At 42.6% G+C, this 26,093-nt stretch overlaps 1 protein-coding gene across 4 annotated transcripts; it reads left to right on the top strand.

Annotated features, from left to right (window-relative positions):
- Positions 1-1,475: 1,475 nt before the first annotated feature.
- On the top strand, positions 1,476-26,044 carry acin1b (apoptotic chromatin condensation inducer 1b). Of its 4 annotated transcripts, none has more exons than XM_080298415.1 (18): positions 1,476-1,634; positions 4,249-4,314; positions 4,394-4,505; positions 4,909-4,982; positions 5,235-5,759; positions 5,850-6,533; positions 6,694-6,770; positions 12,265-12,385; positions 17,161-17,206; positions 19,738-19,883; positions 20,363-20,509; positions 20,610-20,793; positions 20,920-21,065; positions 21,778-21,885; positions 22,186-22,293; positions 22,643-23,003; positions 24,502-24,599; positions 24,692-26,044. In XM_080298415.1, the coding sequence occupies exons 1-18, from the start codon at positions 1,500-1,502 to the stop codon at positions 25,010-25,012; spliced, it is 3,459 nt and encodes a 1,152-aa protein (XP_080154541.1). In that variant the 5' UTR covers positions 1,476-1,499; the 3' UTR covers positions 25,013-26,044. The 4 variants fall into 4 exon arrangements, with proteins under 4 accessions (XP_080154541.1, XP_080154540.1, XP_026018011.2 ...); XM_080298414.1 differs by having other exon boundaries at positions 4,909-5,030; XM_026162226.2 differs by having other exon boundaries at positions 5,235-6,533.
- Positions 26,045-26,093: the final 49 nt, after the last annotated feature.

Genomic DNA, 26,093 nt, shown 5'->3' with positions numbered 1-26,093 from the left:
TCTTCAGTTTGCACGTGTTTCACATCTCTATGAAGAAAAACAAAAGCTTTTTTGTCACAGAGGGAGAATATGTCTGTGGGTCGATGAAGGGGTTTTTGATTGAGCAACGTTAGCTGGGTGACAAATTGCCTCATCCTATTCTTTCCCACAGTCATGTGGCAGGTTTGGTAATGGATGCGAAACCTGTTGACCGAGTTCACCTGTCTTCACACGTCTTGTTATGACTTGCATCACTTCTCTTCTTTGACTTTTGCTTTTCAGCATCATTTTCCCATAAACTGCCTGTCATCGCCTCTTATTTATGTCCGCTTTGATAGTTTGAAGCCATCTTATTGTGGAAGTGCACATCAGAAACCAGTTGTGATTATTATGACGGAACAAAGACGGGGACGACGGTTAACTCTACATCAGTTTGTGGGACTTTATTGTGATCGTGAACCTATGCCTGTGGAATGAAGCATAGTCTGCTTTTCAATTTAAAAGAGACACTTTGTATTTTACAATCCATGAAAACAAACCTGTTTTGTGTCTAACACTACTCCACTTTTCATACTGACAGGTGCACAGCACGGCCTGTGAGTCATAATTGGTATTATGCTCCTCTCTGCGACAACACGTCAGCATATTCACACTACACATCTTGTTTATGAGAGAACACAGCCAGGGGGATAAAACTTGAATACAGCACTACCTTCTCTTCTGGCAATCATATTACTTTGCCCCCCCCCCCCCCCCTTTATTTCCCCCTACTTTTTCTTTTTCTAATGTTTCAGATTTAAATTGTTGACTTGGTTTCCAGCTTTTACATTTTCTTTGCTGCAGTGCCACCCTGTGGAGGTTTGAAGTATTTTCCAATGACTAGCAGCCTGTTAAAATGGGCTGTGTGTGTGTGTGTGTGTGTTAAGGGAGCATGATGGGCAAGTAACCTTTAGCTGTATATTTATTGTATGCCAACGTTTATGTTCCTTTGCTTTCCCCATCTGCATGGCTTTAATTTGCTTATACTTTATACATATATATATATATGCACATCCTTCACCTGAGTGATGTGATTGGGTGATTTGCAATGAACAAAGTTTTTCTTTTTCTTTTTTTTTCCGAGTTACAGTTCAAAAATGGCTGTCTTTTCTTTTGTAACTGGATGGGGTTTTTTTGTTTTTTTTACACTATTTGAACTCAGTATGATCTGTTATGCATATTGCTGACATATAGAAGTGAATGCTTTTCCTACAGTAATAACAGACCTAATCCTCCTTATTTTTAACACTACATTGGTTGTCTGTCTTGTATTCCTGTTCAGAAAACACAAATACATTTTTTTGCAAATAAAATATTGTTTGTTTTATTTGTTGTTATATTACTATATTAGTCGTGTTTATACAAAAAAAACATTTTGGTAAGAGGATCGTTCGGACAAGCCGAGCGCTTCCGGAAACTCCCGAGCTGTGACGCCGAGCGGCAGCCGTAGCGACGGAGTTTAGACAAGCGGAGGGAGCAAAATGGCGGACGAAGATATTACGCTTGATGGAAAACCTCTTCAGTCGCTCCGAGTTGCCGATTTGAAAGCGGCTCTGGAGCAAAGAAACCTCCCAAAAAGCGGACAAAAGAACACACTTATCAAGCGACTCAAAGGGGTAAGTTTTCTCTCACGTTACGGACGTCTGTGCCGAGTCTGGCCAAGTTCAGCAGGAGGCGAGAGACAGTGGGGGGGTTAACAGTAGAGGCCGTAACGATGTGTGTATGTGTGTGGGCTGTGAAGCGGGAATACATAAATCGCCGTGCACGCGTTATTACTCATAAACAACAGTTTTCCTCTTCGACTGGTTGTAACTGACAGTTTAACCCGACGGCCCGGCTACCGAGTTCGGACTTAATTCGTAACTACTCGCAGAGCACCGTGTTGCACACAGTTGAACTGTGCACCTGTCAAGTCCAGGCCTAAGCTGAGAGTAAGCAAGCCAACAGCCGCACATAGTGTACATGACAGTGCCCGCGCGCGCACCGTGCTTGCGTGTGCGTGCGCGTGTGTATTAGGGTTACGGGGGGCGCGCCTCGTGATGTAAACACATTCCGCGCATAACCAACAGCTATTTCATTCAAATTTTCTTCAACTTATATTTTTGTAAACGCCGTTTTCACCGTTAAAAACCGGGATCATCTCCTTCGCTAAAGTCACATTTAAAAAATATGTTACCAATTGATTGGTCTTTTTTTAAATAATACGTTGCTTTATGTATTTATTTTAATCATAAGATTATAGTGAAGCAACACCTCTTGATTGCGATATAAACTCCCCATATCTGACTCAAACCGTGCGTTAACGGCACAGTATTAAAATAAACTGATATCAGCATGCATACAGTAAAAAATACGGTGCTGATAAGATTAAAGCAATAGAGTTGCTCTTAAAGTCTCTTTAAGGCTTTGTTGATGGAGAATAATTTTATTGTGATTTACCTATATTCAAATTATTATTCAAAACAATGATGTGTAGGATGCCTAAAGTTTTTTTTATGTGCCTTTCTTGTCAAAGAATTTAATACACACTCACTAACTACTTTATCAGGTACACCTTACTAGCACCCTGTTGAGCCCCACACGCCAGATGGGGTTTCAACGGGGTGAATGAATGTGTTTATATGAAGCGCTTCAGTCAGGATTCAGAGTTTATCTTTGCACAGAAAAAGCACTGATGGAAAGTGTCTTCTCTTTACTTCGAACAAACATCTTGGATCTTTTAGGATTTAGGCAATAGAGAATGTATAAAGAGAGACTCATGCATGCTTCATTAGTTAGACAGCGCTAGTACTGGGTTGGGCTTCATTTTTGAATTTCTTGATTCTTCTTGCCAAAGATTCAACAAGGTGCTGGAAACATTACTCTGGGATTTTGGTCTATATTGACAAGATAAGTTCACACAGTTGCTGCATATTTGTCTGCTGCACATCCATAATGGCAATCTCCCATTTCACAAAATCCCAGAGTTATTCTATTGGATTGAGATGTGGTGAGAGTGTAGGTCATTTTAAGTACAGTACACTCAGTGTCATTTTCAAGAAACCGGATTGAGATGATTTGACCTTTTGGACACGGTGTGTTATCCCTGTGGAAGCAGCCATCACACAATGGCTAAACAGCGGTCATAAAGGGATGGACACGAGCAGTGAAAATATTCAGGTAGGCTATAGTGTTTAAACAATGGTCAGCTGGTAATAAAAAGCCCAAAGTGTGTCACAAAATATCCTGCACACCATTACACCTCCACCACCAGTCGAAAACATTGTTACAAGCCAGGATGGATCCATGCTTTCATGTTGTTTACAGCAAATTCTGACCCTACCTTGCATATAATGGAACAGAAAGCAAGTCCAATAAGACCAGGAAACATTTTTCTGGTCATCTATTGTGTAAGACATGTGAATTGTAGCCTCAGTTTCCTGTTCTTAGCTAACAGGAGTGACACCTGGTGTGGTCTTCTGTTGCTGTAGTCCATCTGCTTCAAAGTTAGATATATTGTGCATTTAAGATGCTCTTCTACATACCTCAATTGTAACAAGTGGTTATTTGAGGGAATCATTGGCTTCCTGTCAGCTTGAAGCACCGTTCTGACCTCTGCTGTCGAGGCATTGCTGCTGCTTACGGGATATTTTGCCTTTTCCACACCGTTCTCTGTAAACCTTAGAGATGATTGTGTGGGAAAATCTGGCTTGAACAACCATGCTACGTTCAAAATCGCTTAAATTGCCGTTCTTTCCCATTTGATGTTCAGTTTAAACTTCAGCAAGTTGTCTTTATCATATCTGCAAGCCTAAATGCTCTGAGTTGTGATTGGCTGATTAGATGTCTGTGACAATGAGTAATTAAACAGGTGTACCTAATAAAGTGGCTCAGGAGTGACGATGCTTTTTAGTCATAAATTTATTGCATGTGATTAATAGACTATTAAGTTAATATACATGCATTTATGTTAATTCTTTTTACAATTCTTAAAGTGCCCTTTTTTATTAAGTATCTTACATTGTAGGCACATTTAGTATTATTATTGGGTTTAGGTCTGCCTTTTTAATGTTGTGCACAAAATGCAAACCTATATGCGATATTTAAATATACAAAAAGTCAACAGGTATAACAAGCGTTATAATTAGAGGACTCAGAATTCTAGTATCTGGTTTACAGTTTTCTTTAATATTCATTCTGGCATTACGTTAACATTTAAATGAATTCCCCTCCCCTCCTCCTTACCATCAGGCTCTGATGCTGGAGAACCTACAGAAGACATCGTCCTCTCACAGTGGGCTGCAGCCCAACTCTCAGGTAGGAGATTTTAAAATCTGCAGTAGTCTGGTGATGTTTTGACACAATGTCACATTGTTTTAAAAACGCTGTGTTACAGATAGGAGAGGAGATGTGCCAAAACAGCTTCATAAAGCAGTACCTGGCCAAGCAGCAAGAGCTCCTTTGCCAGAGACTGGAGAGAGAGGCCCAGCAGGGGCAAGACGCTGATGGTAAAAGATTCAGACCACAAACACACACTTGGCCCGTCCTTTGGCTCAGACGACTCGCAAAAACTCCCTGGTGGTCAAACGTCTTTGCTTACCTAACTTTATGTGCTTAAAAATTAAAAATAACATTTAAATAAATGTGTAAAACCTACAGTGGCTTGTCAAATGAGCATTTCACACTATGGGAAAAACTACACTCTAATCTCTGATTTCACAGCCATTAAGACAGAATTTCTCTAAAAAATGATTCGTTTTTATTTCTCTTTTTCGGTGTGAGGAAAAGAAATCATTACAAGTTATTGTTAGAAAAGTTTTGCTTGTGTGAGATCCAGTAGGCATGTCCTGGGAGTATAATTCTCAGACCGGGGTCGACTTTTAACCTCTGCCTCGTGCTTCTGTCTCTCAGAGAGCCCAGCTGTACCTGAGGAGGATGAAGAACACTCGGAGGACAATGACAGCTCCTCCTATGCCTCTGACAAGGTCGGTACCCTCGAGGAAAACAAAGGTTTTATCCTGTGGAGCAGAAAGGTACAGAAGAATCAGATTTTCCGCATTTGTCAACATTCTGTGTACCAAAACAAAAATAATAGCATGGTGCTTTTTGCATGATATAAACTATTTTTTTCTAATGATTACAGATTTAATCTGATTAAACTCATTTTTTTTTAAAATACATCAGCAGAATTAAGTCATCATGTTTCGTCTCCCACTGACTCAGTTATCTGTGCGCAGCCACGTCAGGTTCTGGCCAGGCCTGAGGAGAGAGGGGCAGGAGACTCAGTGACAGGTCATGGCACCACCCTTCATCACCAGGAGGCCCATGACGCTCCAGGAGCTAGGATGCAGCGAGCCACCTTTCACCAAGGACACAAGGAGCCACCAGCACCCTCTCCTCCCCGTGCAGTCGCCTCCCTGTCAGTGCGCGTTCTGGGACAGCCCGACTGTCCCCCAGCAGTACCCCCAGCTCAGGAGAAGGAAGGCACCGCACCGAGTGAACCAGGATCGGCTCGTTCTGTGCTCCACCTGAGCCGATCTGCTGGGGGTTCAGCATCAAGCCATGTCCATGAGGATAGTGATGAAGGTGATGATGGTGATGATGAGAGTGATGATGATGAGGACTGGGGGCCTGGTCCCGGTGGGGTCCGAAAGGGAAGCAGGGGACCTGCCCCATCGCAGCAGATGCCACCCAGCGTCCCATCATCAGCTGGAAGATCCAAACGCAAACTTCAACCTCCGCAGCACATCCCACCTCCACAGGTACACCACACCCCCATGCAACTGCGCCACCCCACACCTCCTCCCTCTCCACCCCCTAATCTGTTCCCCCTTCCTGACACTCCCAAGCAGAGCCCGCCAGACCCAGATGACCGTGAAGAAGCTGGACGCAGCCAAAGGGTGGTGTCATTCCCACCTTCCAAGGTGCAGAGGCAAGATTCTGACTCAAGTTCTCGTTCCAGCAGTCCCGAACCACGCGTGAAACGTGGGACAGGGCCCCTTTCTCTGCTTGTACACAAGATGGAGTCAGAGGGGGCTGGTGTGTCAGGAGAGACTGCACACTCCACTGCTGAGTCTTCCAGTGAATCCCCACAGCCAGGACGGGAGACAAAGATGCAACAAGAGGACAGGAAGATGGAGGAAGAGAGGCAGCTGAAGGAGAGGGAGGACAAGGAGAGACAGCAGGAGCAGAAGAGAGAAAGAAGGAAGGAAGAAGAACAGGAAAGAGAAAAGAAACGCTTAGAAGAAGAGAAGGAACAGGAGAGGAAACGAATGGAGGAGGGGAGGAAACAGCGTGAGAAGGAACGAGAAAAAGAGAAGAAACAACAACAGGAGGAGGAGAAGAGAAGAGAGGAGAAACGGCTAAAGGAGGAGCAGGAAAAGAAACAGAAGACGGCAGATGAAGACAAGAAGCTGGTGACTGAGGTCCAAGATTCAGGTTCTTCATCAGATTCTGACTCCAAATCAGACTCGTCGTCACGATCATCACAATCGTCCTCCTCTCAGGATAAAACACCACCTGCCAGGAAGCTGAAGGTTAGTAAATAAACTGTTGTGGATATCAGGGAATAGTTAGAAACCGTGCACTATCTGTAGCACTAGAAGAAATTTAACCTTCAGAGTGAAGAGCATTTTGAAGCTGAATCTCTTTTCTCTATATAGCTTTTTATTGTTTTTATTTTGAATCATCTCACAGAAGGTGGACCAAGAAGCAGATGGTGAGAAAAAAGCTGACCCGAGTAAAGGGGCAGAGACACCACACCTTTCCAAAAGGTAAGCAACCTTTATTAAAATATATGAAACCTGAACAGCAATCCTAACCCTCACTCTTAAAATGAGTGCTTTACGTTCTTCAACATAGCTTAACTTTTCAGTTCACCAGTTAAATGGTTTACAAGACAAGGCGGTTAACACTTGTCTCACCTCTTTATATCAGTTGTATTAAGCATTGCTAAATATGCCATACAAACATAAAATTTGCTTAATAACCTGTCATACAATAGACAAACACCGGGACTTAATTTGTGGTTCCATTTTTTTGATTCCTGTATTCCAGATTTCTGAAAGTGATTTATAAATCGCTTTTCAGGAATAACCTCACAGAGTTTGGTAACTAATTCTGGTGATGGATTTACAAAGAGATGCTCACTGGCTGCTGATGTCCAGGTCAATTTTCATCTTCTTGTTCTTGTTTCTTTCATGTTTCCTCTCCTCATAACTGTGTCTTCCTCACTTAAATCACAGGATGTTTTGGGTATCGTAGATCGTGATTCTATTTCATAGTTATATGGTCAGGCAGGGTTCAGCATAGCCAATGTTGGACAAGCTTATTGGCCATGTGCTCAGGCCTGTGATGGTATATGCAGCAGTTGTGAGGCACCCTGACCAATTAGAAGTTCTTCTTACAACCATTAAAATACAGTTAAAAGCTCTTCATTAAAACCCTTGCTCTGATAGTTTTGAGCTGCTTGGGTTGTTTGGGTGGCTACAGAAAAATACACACATCGAACACCTAGTGCAGTATTTCACAAACTTGCAACAGCTGCTGCTCATGTTAAAATCAGAAAATCTTTTGCACCTGGTCAACCCTGTAATCACAACTCTGGTTGTCATATGAGGCTACGATAAAGTATGTCCTGTTTGTGTTTGTGTGTTTGATTTTCTGATAGTTGACGTGAGGTGCTGTACTTGCAGCACGTGATAGCCACTGTGCTTTTGGGCTATTGAAAATGTATAAAAACTATTCATGATTACAATGGCTGAAGAACACAAACCGAAAAATATAATGTCATTTTTTTTGTGTGTCTTTATCTCGGCTCACCGGAGCGATGCAGTTGCTGTGTGCAATGTTTCTGCACAGACGATGGGCCATATTATATATATATACACACAATACTATTATGTTACTGTCAGCAAGGTTTATGATGGCCTATACATGAAAGTGGAAACTGAAGAGGAATAGGCCTTTCAGCTTATTTTGCTTTACTATATCTATAACAAGGCTGTATAACATGCTACCGAAAGCCACTTCTGGTCACACCCAGGGTTAAAACACAGTGTTTATTGTGTAATTGTCAAGCAATTATTGCTATATAAACACTATATTGCTGTAGTAGTTATTCATGCATAAAGAATTCAGAATCATGTGTGATGGTAGATAAATTGGTGTGCATGTTTGTAATGGCAATCAACTTGAGTTTTATCCCAGTAAACTAGTAGTTTAATTGATAAAGATTATTTTTAAGCCTGCTTGGTGACATAAAGAGTGTTATATGTAATTAATGGGCATCTAATGGCACATATCTAAAAAGTTATTCATTTAAACCTAAACATATCTTAATGGTTTCCTTCTTGTAGCACATATTATGTAGTTTTCTTTTCTGGTGCTGCGTTAAAGTTTAAGTACTTTTTCTTTCGATATGCGCCAAGGTTGGGCGTTAAATTGGGCTTTTATTTTGGAAATCTCAGACCGGAAGGTAGCCGTTGCTCTTTCGCGCTAGCCAACATGGCCGTCATGCATGCAGTGCATCCCTGATACCGACGCAGTGTATGGCTAATCAGTAATTGAAACATACGAGCAGGATATTTTTTAAATTTCGCGTTGCCGGTTTCAAGCAGCGCCTGACCGAAATAACATCCAGCGGCACGGTGTCATCTTTTATCCCCGGGGGTTTCCTTTCAAGGCCGGCCATAATGCTGTCCGAAGGCAACAAAAACGGGTAAGAGGGAGCCAGAGGGCGATTCAAGGCTTCAGGTTGCCGTTTGTACTTTCACACCACTTAAATAGAAATCTGCCGGGATACGTTATCCGGGTTCGGCGTGTCGTTTTGCGCCGAAAAGCTAGCAGCTCCTGCTCGGCTGATGAATATCATATCATGTGTCCACATTGGCCTGGTTATGAGCGTGTTCGCCCATGTGAAGAGGACCGGGGGTGGGGACGGCGGTGAAAGCCTTTTGTTGGGTGAAGGAGCAAGGGAAGACTTTTTTTTTCAGAGCGGGAAAGTGGGGGTCTCCTTTCTTTGAACAATCCTTGAATTAAATTTGCACTAAAGGAGCTATTGATGAATAAATAATGTCCTCAGATTTCAGGATGTGATGAGAAGTATGTGGACATTGATTTCTCCTCTTCCATCTTTCCTTCTGACCTCGTATTTTTCCTGGCATGCTTGCAGCCAAGATAAAGGACTTTCACCCCCCTCTTGTTTTAGAATATCTCTTTAAAAGCACACTTATGTTTAATCTCCGCATGCATTTTGATGCTTAAATGACAGTGAACAATATTTGCATTTTTGGCTTTGTGTTGCTGTAGCTGTTAATGATCTCACTGTTGTCAAGGGAGATCATTAAAGCAGACATCTGTTAGCTGTAGAGTCAGTGTGAATGGTCCCTTATGGTGTGATAAAATTGTCCCAGCTGGTACCAGCACTCTCGCTCTCCTCCCCTGGGATCTGACTGTATGTCCAGTTTGATTGGAAACCATGTTTTGTTAAATTGGCCCTGAGCCGCTTGCTTTTTTAAAAATCCATTTAACGTTAATATGAAAAAACGTTATGCTTCAACATTTTACAGATCTTGTTCCTCACCTTTTAACGGGCTTCCTCATTCCTGACTGGTGACATTATTGCAAGATTATTGAGTAGCGAGAGAGGGAGCTTTAAATGTGTTACTTGAGAAGAAAAAGCTGCTCATTCTTTCTCTCTGTGGTCATTCGTCTTAAGATCTTAAGCGGGGGTTGTATTTCTAGCTGACATCTGTCTTCCCTTTATAGCCGATGCAGGTGTTCCTCTGGCCTTGCCCACACACCCGTAGACAATGAAACCAACACCTAGAGCAAATGTGTAGTCTGTGTGTTGTGTGGAGGAAAGGGAATGCTGTCGTCTTCATGACTGTCCTGCTGGTGACTAATCTCAAGAAGAAGAGGTGAAACCGGTTCTGCTGTTGCCCTGGGTAGATTTCAGTACTGAGACTAACATTACAGCCCTTCCTCTAAAAGATGCAGTAAAACTTAACACTGGTTGTCTTACATGTCATGGAGAATGTGCAAAGCTAAGATTTGTCTGTCTTTAACCAAGACTTGTGAGAATGTTTGAGTAAGTATTGTTGGATTATAGCGAGATTGTTGTCACTTTAAAAGACATGGATTTGAATGTGTAGACCCACAGCTAACACCTCGCTGAAGGGGTTCTTTGATGCCTTTTGGTAAAAGTGACTCACCCAAAGTGACTATGGGTGTAAAACCTTCCAAATATATTGAAAACAAAATGATTGAAAAAAGCTTTTCCTTCATGCGTTATATACCCAATATGACCCTGTTCTTCAAACACTGTCCTTCAGACTTGCTTGCTGTTTAGTTTAGTGCAGGTTAAGATATCAGAAAGACTTTGGTCGGCCAGATCTGTGTAGATGAAGTAGAAGTCACAAAGAGATTTGTGTAGGTGAACCTGAAGGAGATGACCCTGTGTTTTCTACCACCTCCATCTTCACGTGATCGTTGCCCTTGTGAGATGGGCTTTAGAGTCAAAAATACGCCAGTTTTTATTTTTCATTTTATCTCGTGTAAATTAGATTTAAAGCTAAACCCATTAAAGTCTTTTTTGCCTAGTAATAAATGCTAATTAAGTTAATTGTTTGGTTTTTTTTGTTAAATAAGTTGTTTTAATACTGACCCACAATCCTATAACCATGATTCATATTTTTGGCATTAACAAACTAATCAATGAGTCACTTGTGTGGATAACAAACAAAAATGAAGGAGTTTCATCCTGTAGCCTTTTATAATGATCGAATAAGTATTTTTGGAATAGACACACATTACTTTATTCTTAAAGATTTAATAGGCAACTTTTATTCTTTTCCTCAATAATTAGTGAATTAAAAACATGTAACACACATCACATGCACTGCTCATATTTGTTTGTTTCTTTCTGGAGGTTATAGCTATCACTGCTGTTTTTCTGCACAGGCTGTTGAATAAATGGCATTGAACTAGTGCCTAAACGTGTTGGAGATTTTTGCATCTTGAACAGGCTTTTTGTTGCCTTCAGGTTTTTTAGTATTGAGAAGCATTTTTCAGTGTGTCCTGTTACATATAATGCAAATAAGCATGCGAACAGCAGTGGGTGATGAGCACGGTGATTAGAGTGAAGGATGCTACAGGATGTGATTCTCCCACCTACAGGGTGCTGCCTCGCTGCCCGTGGCATCACATGGAGGCAGCGGAGGCGGCTTCTGATAATGCTGGTTGGGGGAGTTGAGGGGGTAGCTAAAAATATAATGATGCCATCTCCTGTTTTTATCTTCATCTGAGATATGAGTAATAAAATATCACAACATGAGGGGAAGCATTTGACTGTGTGAGGTCCGACTCCATTAACCGCAGTTCATGGCTTTTATTGGTTGAATCAGAGGTGTTGTTATACTTTTCTTTACCCCCACAATGATCCAAATGGATAAGATGAAGACCACACACAGTCTTCTGTGAGGTTATGTCTGAGTATGAGTTAGTCTGAGAAAGGTTTGTGACCCTGGGTGTCAGTTAGCTGGTGAGTTATTTATAGCAGGAGTGACCCAGATCACTGGCCTTCACCACCCTTCCTCTCTTTTCCTACACATTGTTTTTTCTCCTATTATACAAACCCTAACACTGCCCAGGCCTCAACAGCTTAGACATTAATAGCTGCCGGACTCATTTCTGTCTCAGTTGTCTTTGATTGGAGCCTCAGCACTGGTTACTTTCTATGCTTGTTAAAATGTGGCCATGTGGGACATCCTTCCCCAGCAATCAAATAAAAATAATACTGGGAATTTCTTTTTTTTTAACTGTAATTTATGGTCACAGTAGTTTCTCTCTGCTCTCGGTTTCACCGTGTATGTGTGTGAACCCCTCCTCGATCCCAGGAGATTCACCAGCTGTTTTCACACATGTTGCAAATCTGAGACTTTCTAGACGTTTATGCAAAGCTGGATGTGACAACATAAATGTCAGACATTAAATGTTTTAAAGACTCTGTAATCCCTAAACGGTTAATATGTTAACCTTGTAAAAACCCCTTCATGAAAGCTAAAAGTATGCATTTCATATCCACTGGGGTGGTTTACAGAAACAAAATTTAAAAAAAAACTGTCACTGGCTAAATGTTTACGGCTTGGACTGTAAGTTGCCTATGTGTTTATTATAATTGATTGTGTAGTTATGGTCAATGTGAGGGTTTTTTTCATGGAAATAACCTTCACTCTTATCCTTTCTTCCACTGTTTTCCTCCTGCAGGGAGGTGTCGGAGCCCAGTGCAGCCGCCGTGACGGAGGTGGAACCAGATTCGGAGAGCTCCATGGACCAGCAGCCAGCCTCCGGGGCTGAGCCTGAGAACAGTGAGGGCCGCCATGAGGAGGTAAGGTCACTGGGAGGGTGTAGGAGCCTGGGTCTTTTCCTGTCTCCCACTAACCTGCATCCTCACTCATATACAAGCATGTTTAATTATCAGTGTAATTTAAGGATGGGTTACTCAAAACCAACACACCCCAGTTTCTTTGCAGGCGTTAATGTATTTTTCGCCTTTGATTAAATCTGACTTTACAGTGTGTTCATCAGTTAAAGCATCGTAATAGACAAATCACTCAATTTTTTGCACAAATGTTTAGTGTGAATGACCTGGGGTTGAGTTGGAATTGGGTCCAGGGTTAAATAGGAATCACCTCATCCCTTCCATCTGCTTTTAATTCAACTAATATTTCATAACAAGCTCATTCATTTAGATGATCTCTCACACATGTCCATTGTTTGTGTGGGCCCTGCAGAAGTACATTAAGTGGTAAAAGCTGCTGGAATGAAAGTATTGATGGTTATACTGTGTTTAAAATAGATATCCATGCTGCAGAGAGTGCATGCTTATATATCCATTAGTGTGTGTGTGTGTGGGTGGGGTGAGGTAATGGCCTTAAACATCTAAAGATCCTGACACACCAAGTTGACAGTGACCCACTTGACATTGCTGTAGTTACTCCCTCAGTTGTGACAAGGGTCTGGTTTGATCACCATCAGATGAATATGAGGCTGCGTGTGGACATCTTCAACTACAATGCATATATCCATCAAGAAAGCACAATAGAATGGACTACTTGTCCATCGTGTCCACAGCTGTTTCTTTGCCTGTTTCCTTTTGTAAGAAACTATTTTAAAAGTTACTCGATTGTCACTTTTTGTTAAGTATTCTCATTAAGTTTGTTTCCTATTAAATTTGATATATAACTTCTTTCTCAGCACAAGTTCTTGCACGTGGTGTGTCAGGGTCTTTAAGAGGCATCATCACATCAGACAACATTTTTACAAGTACTGCCACCATTATAGTCTAATTATACCACAGAGAATTGTTGATAGTGCTAACAAAGCTCCCGTTTGTCGGATAAAGCTTTCATCCATCGCCCTCAGAAACATTAGAAAGGACAATCATGCATTACACTCCAGCCCATCTAAAGTGCTCGAATTAGATTTTCTGGTGAGCTTCTGTGCAGTTTGAAGTTGTTATCGCTTTTTCAATGTGAGTGTGTATTTGTGGGTTTTGTTTTCCCCCTTTGGGTTTGCATGAATAATGGACCCTGACATTGTGTGTAGAGATACATCAGGGCTTGTTTCTGCTGTTTCTTCCACCCTGTTTCTCATCTCCCTTTGTCCTCTTTCTTGCTCCTTTCAAGCTGCCTCCCTTTTTGTCTTATTCACTCTCTCTCTCTCTCACTGTCTATCTCCACCTCTTTTCATCTTTTGCCTTTGTATCCCATAATGAACACTTCTCTCTCACTATATATATTTATGGTGTGATTGCTGTTTAAAACCCCATTGATTGCTTTGTTATGAAGGTGCCCATGCCTCTTCCATTGCCCCTATTGGTACCTGCTGCGTACTACTACTACTACCACCAACAACACCACCAACACCTTCTCCACTCCTCCTCCTACTTCTCCTACAAGTCCTGTCCCGCTATGCCCAAGTGCGTCGCTGGTACCTGAGTTAGGCCCAGAGTCTGCAACCCCATGGCACTGAGTAAAGCGTCAGCCTGCAAGGCCTCCTGTCAGCCAGCAGTAATGGGAGCTTGCATCAGAGCACCACCGACAGCAGCGGCAGCCACAGGGCGTGGAAGCCTGCTCTCTGTTCTGGACTGGACTGTGTGGTGGTGATGAATGAAGGGTTAAAGGAGGGGGAGGGTGTCTGATGCTCTGTATCCCTCTCCCTAGCCCTTTCTGCCATTTTGAGGATAAACACAGTCTGCAAGTGTTGTCCTCCAAAATCCAGACAAAACTTCAGTTCTCCAGTTTGGTTTTTGATGCTTCCTCTGTTCCCACGCTGCCCTCTGCTTGTGGAGTGGAGTAATGACTTTGGACTGAGAACTGTTGCAGTAACTGCTAATTAATGCTGCTGTCGCCGTTTTGGGTTTTAAGACTCTTTCAAATGGAGCAACTAAGACAATCTGCTAGTAAGCAACAACCCATGGGCTTTTTTTCTTTTGTTTTTGTTGGACAACTTTGTGGATAAGACAAAAATCTATGGATGTGACACATCTGGATTTCTGGTTTTGTAAAGCCTGCAGCTATCATCTGCCTTGACAGTGTGGCACACCTTTCAAATGGGACTCATATTGAGCTAAGATCACAACAGTTTTCCTGAATGGTTCCAGTTTAGTAAAGACACAGAGAGACTTTTAAAGACATCTGTCCAAGGACAAGTAATCTGACCACAGTGATGCACTTTTTCTGTGGTTGTATTGATCATCTACGCTTTGCCAGGAAGGGTGGATCTGCTCCACAAACTGCTGCCCGTTCTTTCCCTGCAGTGAGCACCAGTGTGACTCAGTGGATCTCTCACCGTGACATTGTGACATTCTCTCTCTACTGTGGACCTTGCAGATGGACTCCTGCGGTTGTTGCTGTTACGTATTTATTTATGTATCCATCTCTTCGCTACACCCACAGCTTGGCCCTGGTAAATTTTTTTTGCATGGTTTCATGCGAGTGTGTGGGGGGAGTCATGCTAGCACTGCTATGAGCCCTCTGTCTTTGACTACAGCCGTGGATTGCAGTTCAACAAAGACTGGATTATTTTTTTTCCATCTTTATTCCTGTTAAGAGACTTGATTCTGATCTTCTGTGCGGTGAACTCAAAGCAAGCGTAAGACTCTCGCTGCATACTTGGAAACCTACGGAAACCTAATGGGTAAAAAAGAGCTGGAAGGCATCACAGACAATCTGGGGTTATCATGTTGAAAATCCCATTTTTTTCCCAAGTATCCACGGGGAATGGAGAATATGTAAGCACCAATGGAAATGAAAGACACTAGCCTCAAGCGTTAACAAAAGACTCATCAGATGTACGTCACAGATCCTGGACTCTAACAAAGTAAACCTACATCCCTCCCCTGACTCCGTCAGAGTCCACAGAGACGCTCTGAAACCTCTGCCACCCCCCTCAAAAAGACTGAATCGTGACTGTGTGACCAGCAGTCAGTCAAGAAAAGTCCTCCCCAGAAAAAAAGTCCAATCTGGTGATCAGTTCCTGCCTGGTGGCTAATCTGCACTCTCAAATCGAGCCCTGCCCTCACTTCTCTGCCTTCTCTGATTGGATCCTTGTTGCCTAGATACAGTGCACACTGTCGTGAGGTTGGGCCAGTAAGGAATCAGGTGTTAAATGGTACCAGGAAATGACTTGTCATTATACCTCTATTTAAAAATGTGTAAATATTTGACAGGAGTTAGTGTATAAAATATTTTTTTCCTCCTCTTGTAATTTAGTCCAAAATTCTGGAACTGTCATGTGTACTGCAGTTCAATTTGATATGTTTACATCAAGCCGAGAGTGCTCTGTATACATTTAAACACAGACTGTGGATCTGCAATAGCCTTTTGTTAATATGATGCATTCTTTAAGGTGAATTACAACTGCAGTATTGATAGTTCTGCTACAGATTAGTACGTCTTCAGCACTTGGTTTTCCACCTCTGCTCATTAGCACTAATATTTTACCATCATTCAATTGCACCACTTGACTCAGCTACACACCATTACCTTAATGCTTATCGAGTGCATTAGCAGCATCAGCACCCTGTAAACGCAGAATAATAGTTACAAAAAGCCACACAAGTTAAAACCATTCAAATTTGCAGCCACAAGAGGGCAAACAAAATATACCCTTATGTATTTGCATTTGGGGTTTTATTTTGTTTACCTGCACACTGCAAAATATCTAGAGATAATTAAGTAATATAGTGCTGTCGAAGAACACAGATCAGTAACGTTTCCCTCAGCACAAAATGGAATTAATGAAACTGTCAGGAAGCCACTAGCCACTTCATACGGCTTATTTAGGAAGCAAAGGTCCTGCACTTCCTGCCATCTACTGATCAAAACCTGAAACATGGCGAAACTCTTTTAAATCGAAAACAGTGATTTGAATGTGTTCGTTCTGTCAGGACCATAGTTGGGTTTGTGTGGAACATTTGCAATCCTATCAGCTGTAGTCATTGTGAAACATATTTGTAGGGTGTTTCTTATTGTAATAATAATTATTTTGCATGTAGAAAGCTAGTAAACATGACTTTACATACTTCTACATTCACTTATTATCGCTGCTAAAGTAACGCGAGCTCTTTCTCGTTACATCAGCAGTAGTGTGTGTAAAGTTAGGAAGCCTCTGAAACTTCACAACTTTGCCACAGTATGTAATGTTGGCACCAATTTTTTTTGGTGTCTGAAGAATTGTTTTAGTTTACTAAGACTTACTTGTGACTTTAGTCTGCAGATAGACACCATCTTGCTGCCCTACTTGTGTCCTAATACTGATCCTGTAGTTGCTTTGCTCTTAAAGTCCATATTGCTGTCAAACGCATGTAGAAGTGAAGAAGCATAAAGATTTATCTCAGCGGCTCTGAGCAGAGGTGGATGGCAGAAATGTGTCTGGAGCCTCTTGGTATAAACCAGAGATTTTTTATTTTTAATGTAATACAATTAGAGCCTCCGGGCTTCTGTTACTTTAACCCCCTCGTCCCCCCACCCCTCCTCCACTTTTCCTGTTTCACCTCGTCTCTGTTGATGCCTGTTTGGGTCTGGACTCCCGGTTCTCATCTCACCCCGCACCCCTGGGGTTTCTGTATGTTTTTTTTCTGTCTCTCTCTCTTTCCAGAGCACCACCCCTAAGGCTTTTGCTGCTCGCAAGATATCCCTGACCAGTAAGTATACCAGTTATATCGTTTTTCCTGGAATCCTGGACCAGAAACCTTACCCATGTTACAGGATACATGACGATAGATTGAGCAGGATTTAAAGTGAAAGATTAGACACTCTTTTTTTTTTCTTTTTTTTTTTAAGCGGTGTACTTGCATGAGCAAGATGGCAAAAGTAAACTCTGTGTAATAACATCTAATCAGGAAAAACACTGCAGTACACAAGTTTCCTTTTTTATTTCAGCACATTATCTGGTTATTCTTGGACTCGACTACCATAGCTCCATGGATTTATCCTACATAGCACTTCTGTTTATCCACATTCAAACTGATGGGAACTTCTTCCAATTGGCTTCCCCTCACCTGGCCTCCTCAGTCAATCAAAACTTTATTTTTATAGGAATTTTTATGCATTAAGATGCAGAAAATAAACTGAAATACACACATACACCACCTTCTCTGCACTCTCTCAACACCCCTCCTACACACCCACGTCTACACATTAGACACCCACCTATCATACAGAGAAGAAAAAAATAAGTAAAGGGTAAATATAAAGTATAATAAAAATAATTAAATGAAAATCAAAATAAATTAAAATTAAAATAAATAAAACTGACACAAAAACCTTAACCAGGCGTGTTAAAAAAAGGGAGGTCTTGAGTTTTGTATTAAACATCTCAACAGTTTCGGCAGCCTTCAGGTCTTCAGGTAGACTGTTCCATAAACCCGGAGCATAATAACTAAAAGATACCTCTCCGTGAGTCTTGGTTCTAATTTTAGGGACTGTCTCCTAGCAGAGGACCTGAGGGCTCTGGAGAGTTTGTAGTGTAAAATTAAATCAGAAAGATAAGAGAGTCTTAAAAACCCGTTAAAGCATAGGTGTCAAACTCTGGCCCGCGGGCCAAATTTGGCCCACAGCCTAATTACATTTGGCCCGCGAAGCCAAACCAAATTACTATTAGAGCTGGCCTACTGGTATTATACAGCTAATATATATATATTGTTTAGTATTAAGCTTTGCTTGTTCCATATTCAGTTTTTCAGCAAAACGTGTTTGAGTCCATAAGAAAAGATTCATTCCTATATCTGGAGGATTAAATATATTTCAATAAATATTAACGTTAGCCCGCGACTTTGTTCCAGTTTTGAGTTTTGGCCCACTGTGTATTTGAGTTTGACACCCCTGCGTTAAAGGATCTTTAAATCTTCCGGCTAAACCTGGTGATTGTGAGCACCGCTACTTCATCATGCAGGTGTGGACATTAAAAAAACAACCTAACCCTACTTGGAAACGCAGTTCCTCGCGTTTTTTGAGCATGACTGTCGTTCTGAATGTGAGTGTGCGCTGATTACTAAGACTGTGTCGGATATTACTGTCATAGCCTGCTTATTATGGGACCTAAAAGCAGACTTAGTCTTTCCATCAGAAGACAGATTTTTTTTTTTTTAAAACGTGCATGTGAAAAATCTGTCAGATGTCAGCAGATAAAGAGCCTGCCAGGAAATACAGAAGGAACGTGGCACATATGGCGTTCTGCTGTCACCAAACTATTATACAGTATCTCCCTGCACTATTGGTTATATGTAGTAACCTGTAATAAGGGCCAAAATCCCAGATTTAGTCCATACCACAAAAAAAAACCCCACCACACTTGATCACTTGATTGCGATTGGATCATACACCAAAAATAAATTTAGTTGTCAACTGTTTCCACGTCACTTGTTACATGAACAAACTTTAAATAGTACAGCTTTAGATTGAGGAAAACTGCACTGACGTCAGTAGGAAAAACATAGAAGTCTACGTTTACCTCAGTGACTGAAGGTTTTGCCATATTTGAAATGAACAGCTGATGAAACCCTGTTATATCTTGGAGATGAGACAGCTGCTCCTCTGCGGTGTGTGCTGTACACCAATGAATGTAGTCTCTGTTGGATCGTAGCGTTGATGGTATTAAAACAACATGACATCCTTTGTTTTCCGTTCACACCTAATAGCTCTGGTAGCAGCACAGTGATTAAGAAATGATAAAGAAATGAAATGGTGTGCTAGTTTGACTCAGAGTGGGTTTAAAAAAAAATTACTCACTGGTCTCTCCAATTTCAACACGCTACAGCAGGGATACTGTCCATGCTTGTTTCCTCAGAAATGCACTTTGCTTTTATCCACTACAGGATTCCTAGTCTCCTCTCTTTAAAAAGTGCTGCCTGTTAGCTCTGTGTTAGGAGAAAGCAGGTGTGCAGAGGCTTTCTAGCAGACTCTCTGTGGAAGCAAGCCAAAACAAAAATGGTCCAGTATTAGAAGATTGTTAAGGAAATTGTTTAATCTCTCAATTACATTTCTGAATTTTGTCCTAAATTACTTACTGCCACCATTGCCAAAACAATTTGGGTAAAAGCATTTGGACAATCATTGCTGCTTTCAGGCTGTGAGCTTGCAGTAACTTGTCAGTGAAATCCTTTTCACCAGAAGCCAAATCGCTCACTTTCATGATGATAAATTACTTTTTTTTTCTCTCCCCCAACTCCTGCAGACAGTAAGACTTCTCCCGCCACCACAGACGGAGGAGCAGGAGAGACTGAGACGGGAACCGCAGCGGGGAGAAAGAGGCGATGGGGTTCCAGCACGGCCGTCACTGCTAAGAAGCCCTCCATCAGCATTACAACGGACTCCCTGAAGGTACCAACACAGCACAGGGATGAGCACCTGGCATCCAACAGATAGTAGAGAAGTGAAGGTTATAAAAGGTGGTGTAAGAAGAAAGAACACTTTATTTTTTTAGAAGTTTCTGATTGAAGTGAAGCGTTTTTTTTTTCTGGCTCCGGATCAAAACTTACATGATCATTCTTGTTCAAAGTGAAGACACACCCAGCACTTCTGACATTGTGATGACTTATTTTGGGAAGATTTTCCGTTTTAAATTGGAAAGAGTGATTTATCATGAGGTGTTCTTATTGTTTTCATTTGGTGGAAGCTTCACCTACATTTTACACTCGACTGCTGCTGTGAGGTGTGTCATATTATCAAACAATTGTGTAAGGAAATTGAAAATTTGGAAATTTGAATGGAATGTGTGAGAAGCTGTCAGATGTTCCCACATTAACATAATTCTTTTTCTCTTTTATCTCTTTTCTCCTGTCCACATCTCTACGCTTCAGTCTTTGATCCCCGACATCAAAGTGAACCAGGAGGCAGTCGTGGATCTTCACCCAGAGGAGCTGCAGTTGTCTGGTGATGAGGAGAACCCGGATGCCAGCAGAAGCGACCCAGACAAAGGCCTCAAGATCCGACGCACCGTCACACAGGTAAGGGAACGCCTGTAGGTGGCGTTGAGTGAAATACTTTGGAAACTACAAGGCTTCTCTTCATGTTCCTGTTTTGTTTTGGGCTTTTTTTCCTCTCCAGGTTGTCCCAGGTAGCAGCCAGGAAAATGGACAGACAAAGGAAGAAGAAGAAGAAGAAGAGGAGGTGGAGAAAATGGAGACAGAGAAACCACGTCGGACTTCCAGAGACAACAGGAAGAGCAGTTTTTCCGAGGACGCCCCAGAAACACAGACGTCTGTCAGCCTCGACGGGGAAGCGAAGAAAGGTGAAAGTTTGTGGATTCTTAATTGCTATAATTAATTGCTACCTCCAGCTTTCCGTCATGCCTGTGGCAACATTCCAGTGATTCCCTCTCACTCTTCCTGGCTCTTTCTCATTTTTTTTCCAACAGTTACCCCCAGCGACAGCCTGGTGCGTCGCTCCATAAGTCAACAGAAGTCCGGTGTGTCCGTCACGATCGACGATCCCGTCCGCACAACCAGGCAGCCCTCACCACCTCGTGGAAAAGTGTCAAACATCATCCATGTGACAAACCTGGTGGGTTTGTTACCACACACACACACACACCTCCCCAATCTGTAAAATTCCCCTCTTAATCGTGTGTGTTTATACCAGGTTCAAGAGTTAAACTTTTGTAGTTTTCCATGAATGGGATATATTGTATGCCAGTGGTAATCACATGATCATCACCATCTTTCCCATAATTACAGACAGGAATGCTTACCCAGGTGTTAAGGTTGTAGTCAGGCATCAGCTTAAGTCAGGGGCACAGAGCATGACTTAACAGACTGTGACAAGACTAGACGTTACACATTTAATCACTGCCATTTGGAGATTTTTGTTGCTTGCGTCATATGTGGGTTATACGTTGGTCACCAGGGCTCAGTAATCTCAGGTGGCCTTACACTTTAGAAACACAGGAGCTGACGGTGTAAGCAGATGTCAAACCTAGAAATGGCCGTCTTTGATCGTCAAGTGGGAAAAAATATGCTGTTTGGCCTGATGGTGGCACTAGAGGAGAACGTTACCTAAATTCAAAAGGGTTATTGTCTGAGCTGTGACCTTAGGGCATTCCCCTGTTTAATATGCTGCAGCTTTAATCTGTAATACAGCTGAAAGTGGTGAAAATACAGATTACATTTCATAAAACGATTAAAAAAATAATATATTGGTAGGGCTTTCTTTACCAGACCATCATTAAAGTATGTCTTCAAGTCTGAATCTTTTTTTTTTTTTTTTTGTCCAACAGGTGCGACCTTTCACCCTGGGCCAGCTGAAGGAGCTGCTGAACCGTACAGGGAGCGTAGTGGAAGAGGGCTTTTGGATTGACAAGATAAAGTCTCACTGCTATGTCACAGTACGTATTGCCAAATGAACCGTTTCACTGCATCAGGAGTGGATACATGTGGAATTATGCAGCGCTCAGTTTCTAAAGTATATTGTTTCCTAATCAGCATCTGTCAAACGGCTCGATAATTTGTTTTTGCAAATATATGTTAGAAAATTCAACAAGGAACATTTGCATAATATTTTTGACCTCTGCATTCTCATCCATCTGCTTCCATCTGTTTGTGCCGTTGCCTGTTTTCACAGCTTGTGTTGGCTGAGATGTGATTGGGTTGTTTTCTCTCTGTTTCCTTTCCTCCTACCCTCGTAGTACGCTACAACAGACGAGGCTGTCGCTACCAGAGCTGCCCTCCACAGAGTCAAGTGGCCTACGAGCAATCCCAAGGTCCTCAACGTGGACTTCTGTGAGCAGGCTGAGGTAATAACAAGCCAGAAATGCCACAAATAAAAATGCACTGCTTTCAGCACACACAAAACTTGAAGACTTCACATTGGGTGGTGGCGAGGACAGTCCAGCCTTAACATGGTTTGAGCTCATTTTATTATAATGGATCATTTTTCTGCTACTTTTAATGTACTGAGGAAAAATAGGGCTTCGCTATTACCTCTTCTTTAACTTCTAGTGAGTAGAAATAACTTGACCTCACTGGTTGCAGTCTAATATTGAGGTGTTTTTTTTTTAAATAAACCTATAAATGCACCTTTGTGTGCATTTAATAATCTCTCCACAGCTACTCTTTAACCTGCCTGCTTATGTTTTCAAACAGCTGGACTTTCACAAAGGTGTCCTGAAGCCAGACAAAGAGGAGGAGCCTGTTCCCCCGCCCGCTGCCCCACCGATCCGGCTGCCCCCTCTGATGCCTGAGCGAGACAGAGAACGAGACAGGGACAGAGATAGGGAACGTGAGCGCGAACGCGAGCGAGACAGAGGTGTACGGGATCTGTGGGCAGAGCGAGAAAGGGAGATGCAGCGCCGAGAGAGGGCGCGAGGCGAGCGGGAATGGGACCGGGATAAAGTGCGGGAATTTGCACGGCCGGGAGAGGATGGACGACGATCTAGATCCAGAGACAGAGACAGGAAGAGGAGAGAGAGGGCCAAGAGCAAGGAGAGGAAGACTGATAAGAAGGGTAAGACAACTCACTAAGAGTATCACAGTGGGGGAGGGGGGAGTTTAATCCAAGTACACCTTACTGAAACAGACAGTAATGATTAATTAATCAACACGGAAAGCTTCCCGACTGTGTCACTTTTGGGGATGAAATGAGCTTCATGTATTTAAAAAGAAGCAGAGTGATCTGGGAGCTGGTTCAAAGAATCTGAGGCTTTTGAGAAATTGGCTCATTAACGCTTCAGTGTCCATCTCTTTGTGCAGCTCTACACTGCTCCCTGCACTCCTGCTGCATTTGGCTCACTCCTGTAAATATCTAACCATTTGCACAGGTCCACTTATCTGTGTCCTACCCTGCATTTGGAAAAACAAACCAAAAAAAACGCTACGGTAAGGAGAGATCAGTGGAGATAACTGAACATGATTTACTGAAGTTCAGAGCTTGTGATAAATAATTTGTCAATTAGACTCAAATTAAGCTACACAGCTGAGCTGAGTCCCAGCAGTGGGAGGAATTGGACTTTGGTGGTGGCCAGGATGAGGTGGAGATGGAGGTGAAAGGCGGAGTGATGGAAGAGATTCAAAGAACAGGGAGCAGAAGCTGATTGGCTTCTGAATGTGGGGAAGAAAATAATTGGACTGGATTGATGACACAAGTTTGGCAGCGTTGGGAAAGCTTAATTTTTTCACAGGGATCCAAATCTCTGTTTTATTAGATTGATGTTTCCACTTTGTGAGTTTAAGGTTTGTGATGAAATCACAAGTGAAAATGGTCAGAATGGGAGGGGGGTTGAGTTCAACTATATTTATACAGCACCACCTCCAGTAGGCCATTGGTGTGAATGTCTTACGGGGCTTTATATTGTAATAATACAGAGAAAACCTCAACAATCAGATGACCAGCTTTGAGCAAACACCTGGCAACAGTAGAAAGAAAAACTCCCTTTTCACAGGAAGAAACCTCCGGCAGATTCAGGCTCAGGGAGAGTTAGCCATCTCCCGCTATTGGTTGAGGTGAGAGGAAGAAGACAGGACAAAAGACACACTGGAAGATAGCCAGAGATTAACAATAACTATTGATTAAAAGCAGAGTGATGTATAAACACAGAGTGAAGAAGAAACACAATGCATCATGGGAAATTGCCAGGAGCCTTTGCTGCTTTATGAAAAAGGAAAGTTTTATGCTTGATCTTGACATTAGAGATGGTGTCTGTTTCCTGAATCCAAACTGGGAGCTGGTTCCACAGAAGAGGGACCTGAAAGCTGAAGGCTCTGCCTCCCATTCTGCTTTAAATAAAATCTAAAGGTGCACAATTTGGCAAAGTAACTAAGATTTCTTTCCCAGCGAGCCCTTTACTCATATGCAATACCCAAAGTTGATAAACACAAGCAACCCCACATCCCCCAACTGTGCAGCAGTGTTTGCTGTGTGGTCTGTGAGTCACAACTTTAATCACATGTATATTTGCGCTCAGGTTTCCATGTGTAACAGCCTGGTTCTGTTTCCTCACTGACAGAGAAGGCAGATGAACCTCCAGCCAAACTGTTAGACGACTTGTTCCTCAAGACCAAAACAGCTCCGTGTATATACTGGCTTCCCCTCACCGAGGAGCAGGTTGGTCCTTCACATGTTGACATTTAGTGTCGAGTGACTGGTGTGGTTGTACTTGCACCTGAACAGTGCGCCGTGTTTGTGCCCCCTCTCAGGTGGCGCAGAGGCTTTTGGATCGCACAGAGCGACAAAAGGAGCGCGAGCGAAGGCATAAGGAACTGCAAGAGGAGGAGAAGAAACGCGAGGAGGAGAAGGAAAGGCTGAAGGGCCGGGAGAAGGATGGCAGCGTGGCGACGAGCGGCGGAGCAGCCGGGCGAGGCGCTGACGGAGACAGAGAGCGGGGCCGAGACAGAGATCGGGACCGTGAGGGGGACAAGAAGAGGGATGGCAGCCACCGGCCCCGACGACCTTCGCCGGGCGCTGCTAGTGGACGGCGGTCTCGTAGTCGGAGCAACCCGAGGGACAGGCGCCGCTGAGGGATGGACGGAGGCCGCAGGAAAAGCTGGAGAGGGAAGCAGTGTAGCTGAGGACGCAGCGGGCTGGCACTGGCAGGGGTGTTTCGGTGTCTGCTCCTCCCCTACCTGCCCCCACTGTGCTTGAATTCGTCCACTATGACACCAGCGTTGTCTTCCACACACTTCTGCCACCCACCCCACTCCCCATCTTTTTAACAAATTCCTTTGCAGAAACATGACGGTTCATCGCGCTCCCCTCCTCCTCCGTTCTCTTTCCGTCTTCCAGCAGAACACCGGCTCCTTCCTCCTGTAGAGAGTAGCGTTTCCTCCTCGTCTCTGTTTCAGTGCTGTCGGTTCCCCTTTGATTGAAGAAAAGAAGAAGGGCGGTAGTTTTCTGGCTCGCCTCTTCATTTTTTTGTCCCACTGAGGTTTTGGGAGCCCGCCTCATTATTTTAGTTCTGCGGGTGCACAGTTCCTTCCTCCTCAGCCCTGTAATAAAACCAGTCCAAAATAGATCCCTGACCTTCACATATTTTCTAGGATCAGTTTTAATGTTCTCCTCTTCAGCACAAAACATTTTTTCTTTATCTTTGTTTTGTTGTTGTTTTTTTTAATGTACCTTTATGGGCGACCTTTGTTGATATAAGTTAATTTTGTTTTCTTGGAAATTTGAGGAATCATGTTTATTTCTTCAGCCTTTGAAGGCTTGTTGTGCGAGTGACGTCTCGACACTGCGACAGTAGTGTTAGAGAGATGTGGCATTATGCCTAACTTTGTCCTTTTGTGGGATGAGAAGGAGAGGATATGAAATACTCAGATGATTATGGGAAGCTGACCTTCCCTGCACTGATGTCTATTTGAAAACGCCTCCTCTGATCCTATATTTAAGAGGAGGTGAAAATAAAAAATCTTTATCTTCTAATAGAGTAATGGTTAGAATTTTAAAATTTTCTTTTTTTAGTTTAAAACTGATTTTGTTGCTTTTTCCTCCTACAAGTGCTGAATGTACCGAGAATTAAAAAAAAAATATGAATAAACTTTAATTGGTTATCACATTGTCTGCTGGGATGTTTTTGTTTACATGCATTTCTTGTCTGGAGTA

Source organism: Astatotilapia calliptera, chromosome 3 (genome assembly GCF_964374335.1).
Source record: "Astatotilapia calliptera chromosome 3, fAstCal68.1, whole genome shotgun sequence".
Taxonomy (NCBI): domain Eukaryota; kingdom Metazoa; phylum Chordata; class Actinopteri; order Cichliformes; family Cichlidae; genus Astatotilapia; species Astatotilapia calliptera.
Note: the sequence above shows the minus strand (reverse complement) of the source record. Positions and strands in the feature narration are given on the sequence as shown.

Coding starts and splice junctions, on each gene's coding strand:
- acin1b (XM_026162225.2), top strand. CDS start 1,500: ATGGCGGACGAAGATATTACGCTTGATGGAAAACCTCTTCAGTCGCTC. Junction 19,884..20,362: donor TTACAACGGACTCCCTGAAG/GTACCAACACAG, acceptor TCTACGCTTCAG/TCTTTGATCCCCGACATCAA. Junction 23,004..24,501: donor GAGGAAGACTGATAAGAAGG/GTAAGACAACTC, acceptor CCTCACTGACAG/AGAAGGCAGATGAACCTCCA.